The sequence below is a fragment of the Melospiza melodia genome, chromosome 10, assembly GCF_035770615.1.
Source record: "Melospiza melodia melodia isolate bMelMel2 chromosome 10, bMelMel2.pri, whole genome shotgun sequence".
In the NCBI taxonomy this organism is placed as follows: Eukaryota; Metazoa; Chordata; class Aves; order Passeriformes; family Passerellidae; genus Melospiza; species Melospiza melodia.
Genome location: NC_086203.1, coordinates 14,984,153 through 14,998,291, shown reverse-complemented (window position 1 = coordinate 14,998,291; position 14,139 = coordinate 14,984,153). Strand labels below are relative to the sequence as shown.

Genomic DNA, 14,139 nt, shown 5'->3' with positions numbered 1-14,139 from the left:
CTTCCTGTTTTTGGGCTCTTTCCTTGGTGTATTGTCTTTGAGAAGGCTAACTTATCATATCTAGTCTTGTTAGTCATACTTCTGAAGAAATATGATAAAGCAGAATGTGTTGCCTTCATGTTCTGTCCCAACACATCTGTGTCATGATGGAGGCATTCAAGACTGGAGGGAATCATCCTTAATTAAATAGCAAAAGCCTTGCATGCATATGTTTTTTCCTCAGAATGGAATTTTATCCTAAATGGTACATTCTTACATTTAAGAATGTCTAGAACAAGATGTTCTTATAACATAAAAACAAATAAGTACATTCAACATCCAAAGGATTTGGAACTGAATTAAATCAATGTAATATGAATTGAAAAGGGGTGTTAATGTCACTTGTTTTGCAGTATTATCAAAATGAAGAATTAAACCTCTAAGTTTATCCCTTTCAAGTCCATTTCCATAAGCTTTGTTAAAAGTTTATGATGATGTTAGGAAATGAGGTTATTGTTGGTGTCGCTCCTAAAGGTTTAGGAACTCAATTCACTCTCAGCCCAGCAATGGAAAGCTGCAGGCTGTGCCACAATCTCCTTAGGTGGGGTTTGCTGCAGCCCTCAGCTGTCAGCAGCCAGGGTAGGGCTGGGCTGTAGACAGAGGGCAACTTTAGGGTATTTCTTCAACCAATTTTTTCCTCTTCTCATAGTAATGATCCCACAGAGCCCCTTATATTTTTCCTGGGGAAGACCAGTCTCCCTTCTTTGTATCCTATTTTTTCTGTTAATCAAAAAAGCTAAACAACAGTAATTAACCCCAGAATACCTGGCTCATGCTGGCCAAGGTGCATTTCCTGATGATGATGTTTAAGAGTAGCAACAGCATATGAATACTGATAGTAGGAAGTGTCAGACACCAGAATTGTCTTAGATTTGTTTTAACTTGTTTCTGTAACTGTTAAATGTTGTCATCTTGTACTTGTCCCAAGTTGCTGTATTAGACAATTCAGGCATCTGAAGCTGTAAATAAGGAAGAGATATGAGAGTCAAGATGCACATCTTGACTGCCAGGGAGTGTAATAACTTGTAATCAGAGCTATTTACATGTGTGGCATAATTGATGTTTAGAGTGGAGAAGTTGTTTGTACTATACTGAGTTGCTATAAATAAAAATAGGCTCTGAATTGCACATTAGTGTGAATTAATCATTTAAGGTCTGTGAGGTGATACAAACAAATAGGAGAACATTTCTCTTCTTGAAGAAGAGCAATAGATTGGGACTAACCCTTTGTAAAAACGTTTTTCTTCATAATATTCTGTGGAGAGCTCTGAACTGAGATGGGTTGATTTGTTAGATAGAGAGCATTGTGACAACAGGTTTAAATATTACCCACTGTCCCTCACAGCAGATCTGAGGAAAAGCTTTTTCAAGGCAAAAGAGCTTTGCTGACTCTGTGAGGATTGTCCTCCTGTGTCCTGCTGTTCCTTAAGTGCTACTGTGGCTGCAGTGCTACCTGGGCTCCCCTCTGCAAGGGGTTTAAAGCTGTGAAAGGCTGTAGGGTGTTTGTTTGGTTTGCAGCAAATAAAAGATATCACCGGGTTTTGGGTGTGTTGGCAGATAGCTTTGATTTAAATACACCATTTTGATTTTGGAACAAAACAAACCATTATTGTTTTTGGTTTATCGTAAAGAATTTGAATACATTTAATTTTTTTTTTTAAATGTACAATCCAATCGAGTTCTGAAATTGTTTTGGAGGCAATCCAGTTGTTGCTTTGCTGCACAAGGTTTCTGGTAAAGCATATTAAATGCTCCTCAGGAGAGGGGGAGGTCAGCACAAGCACTGCACAAATGGAATTTCTAATACATTTAGGAGACATGGGGGGAATAAGGAGGGGTGAGAAGTTTGCATATGCACTGCTAGTGTGAGGCACCTGTATCCAATCAGCTTCTCTGTGATTTAGGGCTTCATATCACAGGCTTCATTCTTCTGAGAATTTAGTTTTATTTTGCAGCTCAGGGAAAGCCAGGACTGTTGCTTTCTCCTTGGATTGTTGCCAGGAGTGCAAGGAACCTTTTTGTGAAGTTACTGATGTAAATTCAATATATCTTTCAGCTTTTGAGCTATTTGGAAGAAGCATAAGGACACAGTATATCTAGAAAAAAATTACTACTGAAGTATGATATATGGTAATTCAGGCAGGTTATTTAATCTAATAGAAAGGAAAAGCTTGTAGCAACATCTCTGTTTATCTTGTACAGGCTTTGTTTTGTTGGTTTTTCTCTGTTTTTGCTTTCTTTATTGATGCTACATCATTCTTTTTATTGCTTAAGTTCTTCCCTTGTCACATGTCACTATTTTAAGATATTTTACTCATTTTCAATAGCAAAAGTCTGAAGTTATTTTTTCTGTCTCTCTGATTACTGGGCTTTATTACAAACTGTAAATTGAAATGCCCTCTGTGAATACAGTAGAGAATCAATTTAGATAGATTTTTATTGGAGTAAATAATTTCTGTTTGAAGCTGAAAGTTATGAATATTCATAAGACAAAATAAGTACAATTCATTATAATGCATCCTTATGAATAAATTGAGGACTAATAAATAGAGACTTTCAGGATAGAAGAATGAAAATAAACCTAAACTGAGATGCCTTTCTCAATCTGTTACTTGATTTGGAAGACTTATGTTGTTTATTGGGCTTGACAATTGTAGAGGCCTTTTCCAACCTTAACATTTCTATGATCCAGTGACTCTCAGTGTTTAATGGTGTCCTGTTAGAGAGGGGTGAGCTCAAACCCAGCCTCCTCTGGAAACCCCAGGATGCTGCCTCAACCCCTAGTAAATGGAGTTAGTAGTTTTAATTAGGAGAAGTTGTAATTTCTTAATTTTATTCTTGCTGGATGTTATTTTCACTTATTTGTTGTTTGTATTTTTTAAGAGTTTTTAAAGTCCATTTTAGTTCTGTAATCCAAGAGGACCAGCTGTCTAGGCACATATGGAGAACTGGTGAATATGTGCAAGTATTAATTGTGTTCTCAAATTGCTTTTTCTGTGGGTGCCAGTCAGGACACCTGTGTACTGTCCACTCCCACACAAATTTTTAGCTCTTGCCTATTTTTGTGACAACTTTATGTTGACCTGTAGTCTGACCTTTATTGATCAACAGGCACTTGATGTATTAATACTCTCTAATTCGATAGGTGAAGTTTAAGGTTTGCATAGTAATAATATTACAGATTTTGAGTAACACTAAACTATAAATATTGCAAAGATCTTTAAATTGCAACAGAGTTTTAATACAAAGTAATTTGCTTAATTAAAATCATCCTGACAAAACTGAGAAGAAAGGCTGGATTTTTGTGTTGTTTCTAGCTTTAGTATTTCCTTTCATGTGCTGATGGTGCTTGCAGGCTTTAATATCTAATGTAGATACCAAAATCCATAACAAGGAACCTGGGAAAAGCTGCTCACTTGCTTTTATAAGGAAAATATTTTTTTTGCGCCCTTCTCCCCCATTACAGCTTAAGGCAGTTTTATAGGGAATGTCTTAAGGGACTGCTGTTGAGAGAGGCAAAATCCTGACTTTACAGTGGTGGTAAATGAAGTCATGGTAACAAAGTGCCTATAAATAGGTCATTGCTGTAATATACCGGTCTGTTATATATTTCCATATGATGTGGAATTTATTTAGAGAGGATGACAGAGGCAGCCATGGTGTTCCAAAGGCACCTGAGGGAACGCAGGGAAGCGAGGCCTGCTCTGTGCTCGGCTGTGTGGGATCTGGCCCAGCCGGGATCCCGAGCTCTGTGCCGGGTGCTGGCCGGGCGCGAGGGCAGGGGCCGGTCCGGGCACGGCGTGAGGGCAGGGGCCGGTCCGGGCACGGCGTGAGGGCAGGGGCCGGTCCGGGCACGGCGTGAGGGCAGGGGCCGGGCCGGGCACGGCGCGAGGGGAGAGGCCGATCCCAGCTGGCCCCACAGGGCTCTGCCCAGCCAGGGAGGCTCTGGGACAGCAGCTTCGGGGCAGGGAGATGAGGGGAAAAGGGAGAAACAGCCCCACAGACACTGGAGCTGAGCAGGGGGACGTGAACAGGCAATGGAGATGGGATCCATGCTGGGATTCGCACTGGGATGTGTGTGGGCAGAACCCACCCTGGCACAGGGGAAAAGTGGAATGAGAGAGAGAGAAGCAGGGCAGAGCTGCCATGGACTGACCCCTCCATTCTGTCATGGTGGGGATGAAGTGATTCTGTGAAGGATGGAGGAGTTTGGGAGTAAAGGGAAAAAACGCTGGGCTTGGGAAGGGAGTGCATGAGGACAAGGGCTCTTTGTGTCTTCGTATCTCCCGCCCGACTCTGTTGGAATGGCGATAAATAAATTCCCTGAGGGAGTTCTGTTGTCCTGGGATGGTGGTAGGTGAGTGAGGTCCCTGCCTTTATTTCAACCCACAAATATTGTCAGTTCCTCCCCCTGCCCTGGTCGGTGGGAGAGGGGCCCGGTGGGAGAATCGCCGTGTTAAAAACGAGAGCAGGCTCCCGGTACTTAAGTTATTTCAGCATTTATTATAAGAAAAAGAAAGGCCTAAAGCAAGGGGGCCCGCGGGCCGAGGAGGAACAGCAGGTCCTGTCGAGAATGGAGCGGCGCTGGGGCTGCTCAGCAGCGATGGCCCCGATGTTCCAGAGGGAGCGGCACGGATTCAGTGGGTCAGAAGCCCCTTTTTATCTTGTTTTTTGTCCCTTTAGTTTGGTTTCTTTTTCTGTCCTTCATTTCCATCCTAGTGCGCTCGATTGGCCCTCTACAGTTCTGTCCAGGCTGGCTCGTTTCGTTGGGGGTGATGCACTTTACTTAGGTGTGATACGGTACGTTGAGTACCGTATTTCTTATAACTACCCTTTAAGCCCTTTTATAATATAATAACCAACCTAACAGTACACGCTTAACGATCTATCAGCTATTTTACAACAGTTTCTAAGCTATTTTTAACACTCCACACCAAACCCATCTTTTGGCTTTTGAACTCCACAGAGTCCTTAAAAGAAAAAAAATACTGCCAGAATTCCACTTTTTGATGCGTAGCTGCACATCTGAAGATTACCCAAACATTGATTAGCGTGACTTGTTAGTTATAACGGATCAAAGAAATACAGCATGTGTTTTTGTGTCTGGAGATAGTAAAATGAGGCAACAAGATGTGTTAGAGGACTTGTGTTGCTTGTGAGGAGAGTCCCAATTCATTAAAGCCATCCAGGTTCGTTGTTTGTGACTCATTTTAGTTATTACCATAAAAGTTCTGCAGAAATACTTAATTTTATATTCCAGATTTGCCAAATATGTTTATAAATGCACAGAGCAGGTCATTCTGCATGGACTGATAAGGTGCTCTTTGCTTGGGAGCTTGTGATAAAGCCAGCTGAAAAAATGAGAGGTTAGAGATTGTATGAAAATTAACTGTGAAACAGAATGAGTGTTTACACATCAGACTAATTTGCACATCTTTTATTTAACTACTAACAAGATGATAAAGTTTCAGGTTTATTTATGGTGCTACTCTTAACTAAAATGGAAGGATTTTAATGCTTAAAATTTGGGGGAGCAGAGGGGATAGTTTCTTAAATGTGGTGTCTGGGGCAATCTCTAATACAGGTTTTTACACAGGGGTAGGAATCCTGAGTAACTTAGCTTAGTGTTGAGTTTTGAAGGTTTTTTTTTCATCTTGAAAGAGAGAAGTCATTAAAATGTGAGTATCTTCTTCCTTCCTTCTCTCCCATGTGCAGCTTATTAGTCCCTGGGCTCCTGTAGTGGGAGGAGGGATGTTAGAAACTGATTTTTGACTCCTTCAAACTCCCTTCTGCCTGCAAGCCTGGAATTAAGCCACTTTCAACTCTGTTCCAGCTTTGCTTTCTCTCTCATGAGCTTTTTCCTTCGCTCTCATGGATCTTGCATCTATGGTTCTTTGTAACAGTTTCCCTGAGATCACAGCCACAGCCCTGCTGCCTTTCACTTTCTCTTCTTCCCTTCCTTGCCCTGCACCCTTGGTTTTCTGGAAGGATACCCTGTGTTTAGCTCTCTCTCAATACTTGTGCATTCAGTTTAAAGCAGGTGAAACACTTGTGCTCTGTAGTCTCCTTTATTTGTATTTAAAGTAAGTACTTCTGGTACTCCTTGGCTTGTATAAAATGACTGTTTAAACATAACCGTAGAACATACTGTAATTTAACCAGCATGGTGTTCTGGACCTGCCTGCTTTGATAGCCTTAAACCACATTACAGGAGTGAGAAAGAGCCTCTCTTAGCAGGTTTACTTGGGAAGTCTGAACATGATGGTTTGGGACCTAATTCTCATGATCATTTCATTCCCACCTGGTTTGTTATTAAAATATACCTAATTTGCTATTTTGATACTACCAAGCTCAATTGTTTTCATCTTGTGTTTTAGAAAGTGACAACCTTTTATTGTTTACATAAATAGCATATAAAATGGACATTTCCCATACCTACTGTCATTGGCAGCTTATATAGGATTTACTTTTGACCACATTTTAGTAATAAAATCTGAACAAAATTGAGTCATTTTAAGCTTATCAGCTATGCATGATTATCTTCCTTGCATAATTTTTTTTCAGCCCCAGAAATTTATGTCTTTCTCTTAGGTCTAGTGTCTGTTTTTCTTTCTTTCAAGTGGGACCAAAACCAGTATTGATGCAGAGTTGAAAGATTGTGCATCTTTTCATCTCCAAATTGTTTGATAGGAACAACTGATGATGCCATCTGTGCTTAACCTGCTTCAGCAAAACAGATGTGTAATGAGGTTCAGAGAAATTAAAAAATGCTTATCAAAATGGATTGCATTGATGTCTGTTTTCCTAAGTCATGCAGATCTAGTGGTCTTATAGGAAAACAAACTCAAGTAGGTGGAAGTTCTTTTTTCATCTCATCTCAGCTATTTTGGGTAAACAAGTGAAAAACACTTGTTCTAATAATGTGTTGCAAGAGAAAACACTTATGTTTCTCTTTGTGGCTGTTCCCCTCTCAGATGTAATCTGGGTGGATGCAGGTGTCTGTGTTTAGAGGGCTTTTATAACCCACTCATGTAGAGGCAGAGAAGTGATCAAGGCACTGCCAGCTGATCCAGTCTCCACGTCAGTCCATCCACTCGCTGGTTTCCCAAGTGACATTCAAACACTTCAGGCTTTGCAGAGCCAAGGGATGCAGCTCAGCTGTTCAAAGAACAGCATCCAGCTGCATCTGGAGATCTTGTTTTCCTTCTTGGGCTCATCTTTCATGGCACCTTGGCTATTTTATGCAGTATTGGAGACTGGATGGAAGCGAGCCCCCTTGACACACAGTCCTGACCCAGCACAGAGACAAAAGGGACAAATGTCCTTATTTTATCTTATCTTATGAGTGGCCTTGGTTGTTGGCCTTAAACTTTCCTTTTTGGGGAATTCACATACTTTTTTCCCCTGCAGGAAATAACTGTATTTCCACTTCTGTCTGATTTTGGGGGATTTGGTTTTGGTGAAGTGGGTTTTTTTTCCATAATGGAGTAAAACCAGTTCTTTTGGAAAGGATTCCAGTGTTAGTTCTGTAAATTCTTGGGAGTATTTTCTGTTTGTCTTTACTGATAGTGGTGGTGTGGGGGTTTTATATTATCTATGGTAATTTTTCTCTTTCAAAGTAGTTTTTCTGGTGGATTTTATCATTAATTGCTTTAGTCCATTTTAGAGTGCCAGGTAATGAAAGTTCACACACCCACCCCCCTCATACCTGGCTGAACTTTAGTAACTGGAATATCACAAATAAGTTCAAAATGCTTTTTTGTTGTGGTGACTCATTGCTGGCTGTTCAGAGCCATTCACTTAGCTGCTGACAGAAGTAAACTTTTTCACCTCTATCACTTTAAATCTAAAATTTTACATTTACTGTATGATTGGAATAAGCGATTCCTGCTGTGCCTAATGAATCCTCTTATTCAGCATTAGGTTCCATCAGAAAATGGGCCTCTTAGCAGATTGAGCCTAAACCACAGGAATAAGAAGTTATTTAGTATGAATTGCATCAGTTAACACTACTTTTTGATTTAAATATTTTAAGGCTCACAAAAACTGATGTTCCTCTAGGGTAATTAAATGATAATTGGGTAACCTATTAATCTCTTTCTCTCTCTCTTTCCAAACTTATTCTCTCCCCCTCTCTTTCTTTCCCCTGTTTTTTCCCCCTCCTTGCCTCTTTCCTTTTCTCTCTCCCTCCTCCCCTTGCTCCCAAAAATGTGCCTTTACAGAAGCATAAGGTCGATCTTTTCTACAAGCTGCGGCACGTGATGAACGAGCTCATTGACCTCCGCAGGCAGCTGCTCTCGGGCCACCTCACCCAGGATCAGGTGCGAGAGGTCAAGAGACACCTCACAGTGAGGCTGGACTGGGGCAATGAGTAAGTACTGGCTCCTGTTTCCTCTCATTCTTCTCAAGTCACTGTTACTAGCAAAAAGACCCCCTTCAACGTTTTTTTTTTCCAATAGTATTTGTGCACAGGGAGAACTTGGGATTATTTGAAGATCAAGTATAACTTTTTCCTGAATTTATTGCCTTCTACAGGGAGTTTTGCTCTTGGTGTTTATCAGAAGGCCTTTCCAAGGGTTCCCTGCACTTATAAAAGGATTAAGTCACTTCACTAACTTGGTGTCAACCTAGAGAATATTAGGCCTGGGAGGATGTGTTCAGAGGTACTTAAAGTAGATTTTTCTTCCATTAAGGAAATATTTTAATGGTTGTTGCAAAAAAGTAGAGCATCTCACAGTTAACCAGGGACATGGGAGCTGAGGCTGTGATATTTAGACTTTTTGTGTCATGGCACTTCTCAGAGGTTTAGTTTCCTTGGTCAGCACTGTGGTGATTTTGTGGAGAGGTTCTTTTAAAGGCAAAGACAGCTGCAATTCATTCACACAGAAATGATAATAAATTGTCATTAGACAACAACCAGCCCTCAGCCAGACTTGTGTGTTCTAGGATATGGATCAGACAGGTAAGTTGTACATGACACACGTGACACTCACTCTCAGACAGATAATTTCCCACTGGGAGTGGGATTAGTGCTCATGAGCATGTGGGAGTGGGGAGGAGTCCTGTAAATTGACAGCTAAGGAGAAAATCCCAGTGTTTTTCATTAAGCTGTGTTTGATTCCATTCCTTGGTCACCTACCTCAAAACCCCCTCTGAGGAACATACCTGAACACCCTGATAAAGGTTTAGCAGCCCCTTTGCTGCACTTCATTTCTCTCTTGTTGAGAGAAAGCTCTGAAGGACATAGACCAATAGATTGCATCCAGTCTTTCTGCAGTGCAGAATTACAGATATTTTCCATTCTTATTCCCAGTGGAGTAAATAGGAACCAAGAGATTGTGTTTGAGCATTACGCCTGCCTGGTTTTGCTCAGAGTTTATGATCAAATTAGCAACAGGAAGCTGCAGAAATGCTGTGAGGCTAAAAAAGGATGAGGAGAGCAGAGAGCAATGCAGCAGTGAAGAGAATAGGTTGTTCCATGAGGTGCCTGTAGGCCTTTTTTATGTAAAACCATTAAATAGGAATGTAATTCAAACTATAAAGGTAAATCTAATGCATGACAATTATGGAGAAGTCTCAGTGAAATTAGTAAGTATGTTCAGGATTATATTCATCTACTCAGGATGCTTGTTTAGGAAAAAAAAAATCTGTTTCTTACTGCAGGTATTAAAATCCCTAGAGAAAGAGATGCATGATATCAGAGATACATGCAGTATTTAAATGTAAATGTCTGGGGCTTCAGGGGTGTTTCTGCAACATGACTCTTTTTCCACAGAATTTCTGGAAGAGTTCTGCCACTTTGTTCTATCCCCCTCTCAGGTTTATCACAAAACTTATGACCGCCTGTGTTAATCTGCTAAAACACTAATGACTTTCATAGATATATGCACATAGTACTGCCCTTTCTCAAGTATTATAAAAGTGTTAGTTGCTATTCTGTCATACTTGAGATTTGCAAATAAAAGAAATGAAAAACATTGTTATTAATGTGCCTTAATGTTGTCTGAGAAGATTGAGTTCCCTGCAGTTTGAGCAGGGCTGTAATTACTCAAGACAGTACAATGTAACAGGAGATATTCCATTGCCAGGCAGCTTTCAGGAAATAGCCATCTCACACATCTGATATACAACATGTTTGCTTATTTACTGAGAGACTCTTTTTATCCTCACCTTGATCATCAGTGAATTGTATTATTTGGGAAGGAGTGATGCAAACATGAAATCCTACTTCTTGTCATCACCGATTACTGATTGTTTTCACTTTGTTGAACTGGTACAATTTTCCCTGAAATACACTGGCAGTGGCTCTGGAATTCATCCCTTGTGTCCTGGTAGGAGCTGGTGGAAATCAAGGGACAGATACCCTGTTTGAATGAATAGCTACAGGTTGCTTTTTTAGTGAAGGAGCTCATTTAGGCTGTTTGAAAACCTTCTATTTGCTTCATTTTCTGTGCTTGCTGTAATTACTAAGAAGTTTTGCTCTGTAGTTTGGCCTATTAAAATGTGAGAATTATTAGTTAGCAACAATTGCTGCTAAACCCCTGTATTGTTGCTAATAATTTTGCTAACACTACAATGATTGCCCCTTCCTATAGCCATTCCATTTTCTGTTGCTTACACATTCTCTCTCCCCTGTACAAAAGAAAGGTCCTGGACTCATCCTTTTTTTCATTCATTCATTCCTGCTTTCTTCCTTGTTCCACTTACCCCCAGGTAGTTTAGGTTTGTACACATGCAGGGCTGACATTGCTGCTACAGAGGTTTGTGTATTTCCCAATCAGAATTTGGTACCTTCAGAAGAGCACCTTGATGATTTTAGACTTGCACTCTAAGGATCTCTGTGTATTTTTGCACAGCCAAAATCTTATCTGCTGTTTTATTTCCTCCTTATCTTGCTGGGCTTTATACAGAATATTGCAAATACTTCTGCTTTCTAGCAATGTTTCACTCTGATACAATTGACCATAATATTGATCTATGGAAGGCTGAAATGCTATTGGAAGTGTCCAATGGTCTGTGAATAACAAGGCAAAAGTTGTAAAGCATGAAGCAATTGTTATAAAGCTGAAGTGTGCTATTTATCATCTCATTTAAGTCACATTATAAGGTTGAATCTTCAGTTCTTCATTTCATTTTCTATCATGTTTCAAATCAAACAGATACTTGATTTTGAAATTTTTGTTTAGGTTTTTGCTTCTTCATGAATGGATAAGTCTTTCCACTTTCACTGTTGCTTAGAGTAGGAAACCAGAGTGAAGCTTTTTTGCTGATGAGAAGCTGTTTCATTGTGGAGACTTTTGCATCAAAAACAGATAAAGGAATCTGCCTGACAGAGCTTCTATTTGAAATGTGAATCCTCTGCTTCAGTGCCAAAAGCTAATTGCAGCAGTATGTGCAATACCTTGTGTGCCAGAAAGGCAGATGAAGCTTTCTTCAAAGTAATTCAGCTTGAAAATCAGAGGTCATCTCACCTGATCTTCAGGACTGGTTCTTTCACATTAATGTAGCATCTGTCAGGAGATTACCAGAAAGCATCCAGCTCTCCTTGCATGCTCAGGGAAGACACTTCCTTGTGTCTTGTGTGGAATGTGTATTCTGTGTTCTGGGTCAGGAACAGAGAAAGGAGGGGGAGCCACCAACACCTTGATATTTTTGACAGATAAAAGCCAGTAAACAAGATGAGTTTGTAGGCTTTTATTAGTTTTTAGTCAAAGGTTATTCTTTTTTCCCCATAAAATGTTATTAAAATCATTGCATTAAAAGAAATTTTCCAAATAGTTGCCATAAATTCTGCACAGAAAGATCCACAGGTAGCCAGAAGTTAAAAATGAGTGTTAAAAAAGAAAAACAAAGGGCAAAATATTAGCAATATATCTTTTACACTGTCATACAAAGAAAATGAATCACACTTTTAAGGTCATGGTTTTTCTCCTGCCTGAGAATTGCAGTTGGAAAGCCTGCAGCAGCTGGTTAGTGCCTACTAACTACTGACATCCATAACTGTGGGGGGCAGGAATTGTGTGATCTAGTGAAGTCAGCACAGTCTTGAATTTCAAAAAGCCCTAAATTTCAGTGCTCTCACTCATAGATTATTTTGGGGCTTGGACTGATTTATCATCTTGTCATATTTTCTTGACATAAAAGGAGTAAGAATGACTTTTTGGTAGTATTGTAACAATGAGCTTCAAGTTAGTAAAATGCACTTGGAGATAAGAAGTGAAAGTACAGATGATACCTGTTTGGAGTATTAAAAGAGGTTTTATTGCAGTAGCTGTCATTACATCAAAGGAGATCAAAACAGGAATAACCAACTTAAACAACCATGAAGAAATGCCTTTAAGAATTGCAGGAAGACCAGCTGCCATTTCTGTCTGAATGTGCAGCATCTTTCCCTCTCCTTGGGGTAATGATTGAGTTGGGATTAAAAGGGTAAGGAACTTTGCTGAAAGTCAGTCTTTGAGGAAAACCTGAATAACCTCCCTCTCTGTAGCCTGATAATGCCATGCTTAGAAGTATTTGCTACAGTTCCCTTTTATCAGTTCCTAGCTAAGATTATTTACCTTCATCTCATCATCCTCATTTTAAGAAATCATTTCTATGTAGCATTACATCAGTACTTTACTAATTTCTTTGTAGATTGCAGTCCCTGCAGGTTTTTTGTATAACTGAACTTAATTCTGTCAAAGAAAACTATTGAGTTGTATTAGCAGAGTCTCATTTTGACAAGCATGGTTTGTTTTTTCATGTACTTAGTTTTCTGTGGATTTCTGTATTGTATTTCCTTCAAAGTCCATTTTAAAGTCTGTACATAGTTTATGTGAATCACTGCTAGCATCATTTTCTTTCCCTTCACCACCTTTATTTGTGTGAAAGAAATAGAAGTTATATTAAGTAAGGCTTTGATATATTAAGAGAAAGAATAAAAGAAGAAGTGGTGGCTGCAAAATTAAAGCTGGAAAGGTTGAGGTAAAGTAGATGTTTTTGGAGCAAAAGGGATGATGAGATCTTGCACCCTCCAGAGATGTGATGAGCTCTCCCAATCTGTTCTTCAAGACTGAGTTTGCATCTGAAAAGTTTTTGGGTTTTTTTACATCAAAGGCCATATTTCTTCAAGGTTCTTTTAGGAGGAGTTGTGCTGACTTGTGGTTTTATGCATTCTAAATGCTGTAGTGTTTGTATTGTAAATAAGTGACTACTGGAAATTAGGACTGCTCCTCAGAATTACCATTAAACCTAAGTTGTTTTTTTTTCTAGAAGCCCAGGTAACCTTGAGTTGTGTGTCCATTCCTTTCACTATTAAAAAGCCCTCAATTTTTGTCAGTTGGCTTGATTTCATGTTACTTGAGAGAAAATTGTCTAGAGATTTCAGGTGGTGGATTTTTATCCCCTAAAGAAAGAAAAATCGTGAAGACTTTTATGTAGATGAGGAGAGTGTCTAAATGCCAGCTGGAGGGATCCCAAACAGATGCAATCAAGAGGTAATTGATAAGCTTGGGGATATTTTGTAGGTATGCTTGGGAAATGTTTTTGAAGGGCAGTTTAGTGTGAAGGCAGAATAAAAAAGCACTAGCATTTGCTGGTAAAAGGAAGTATTGTGGAGACAGGAACTGTCAAATAAACAAACCAGCACATTATGTAATTTTTATGCATGCTCTGTTTTGGAGAAATACTGCCTGGCAGCTGGGGCTCTTCTATCCCCCAGTGTTTGATAATAGAGAGGGAAAGTGGGCCACTGACTGTCACTGCCATCTCCAGCATTATCTTGTCAGTCCTTCACAGGCAAAAAATAATTGATACAAATTGAGTGAACAAACCTGGCCTTCCACCTGCGCAGTAAATGGCTGCATGTTTGTGCTCCAGCCAAGAAACCCTTATTTGCTGGGAGCAAGTGTTGTGCAGGATTAACATAGTATTAGAGAATGAGAATCTTCTGGGCTGAAAATCCACGGTGTTAAGGGATTTAACTAAAAATAGGGTATTAGATAAGTTTCACAGGAATGCTGCTGCAGTTGTGTTGAACATTATTAAGCAGAAGATAATACTTTTGTCATGTTCTGAGTAATGAGTGCAGGCACTGCTTCACCCCAGCTCTCCAGAGAG

General features: G+C 39.8%; 1 protein-coding gene across 13 annotated transcripts in view; it reads left to right on the top strand.

The window, feature by feature from the left end:
• DOCK3 (dedicator of cytokinesis 3) overlaps positions 1–14,139 on the top strand; it is a 186,717-nt gene that overhangs the window by 52,429 nt on the left and 120,149 nt on the right. For all 13 annotated transcript variants that reach the window (XM_063164504.1, XM_063164497.1, XM_063164503.1 and 10 more), the window contains exon 6: positions 8,262–8,410. In XM_063164504.1, the coding sequence (XP_063020574.1) occupies positions 8,262–8,410 (149 nt within the window). The remainder of the gene's footprint in view (positions 1–8,261; positions 8,411–14,139) is intronic.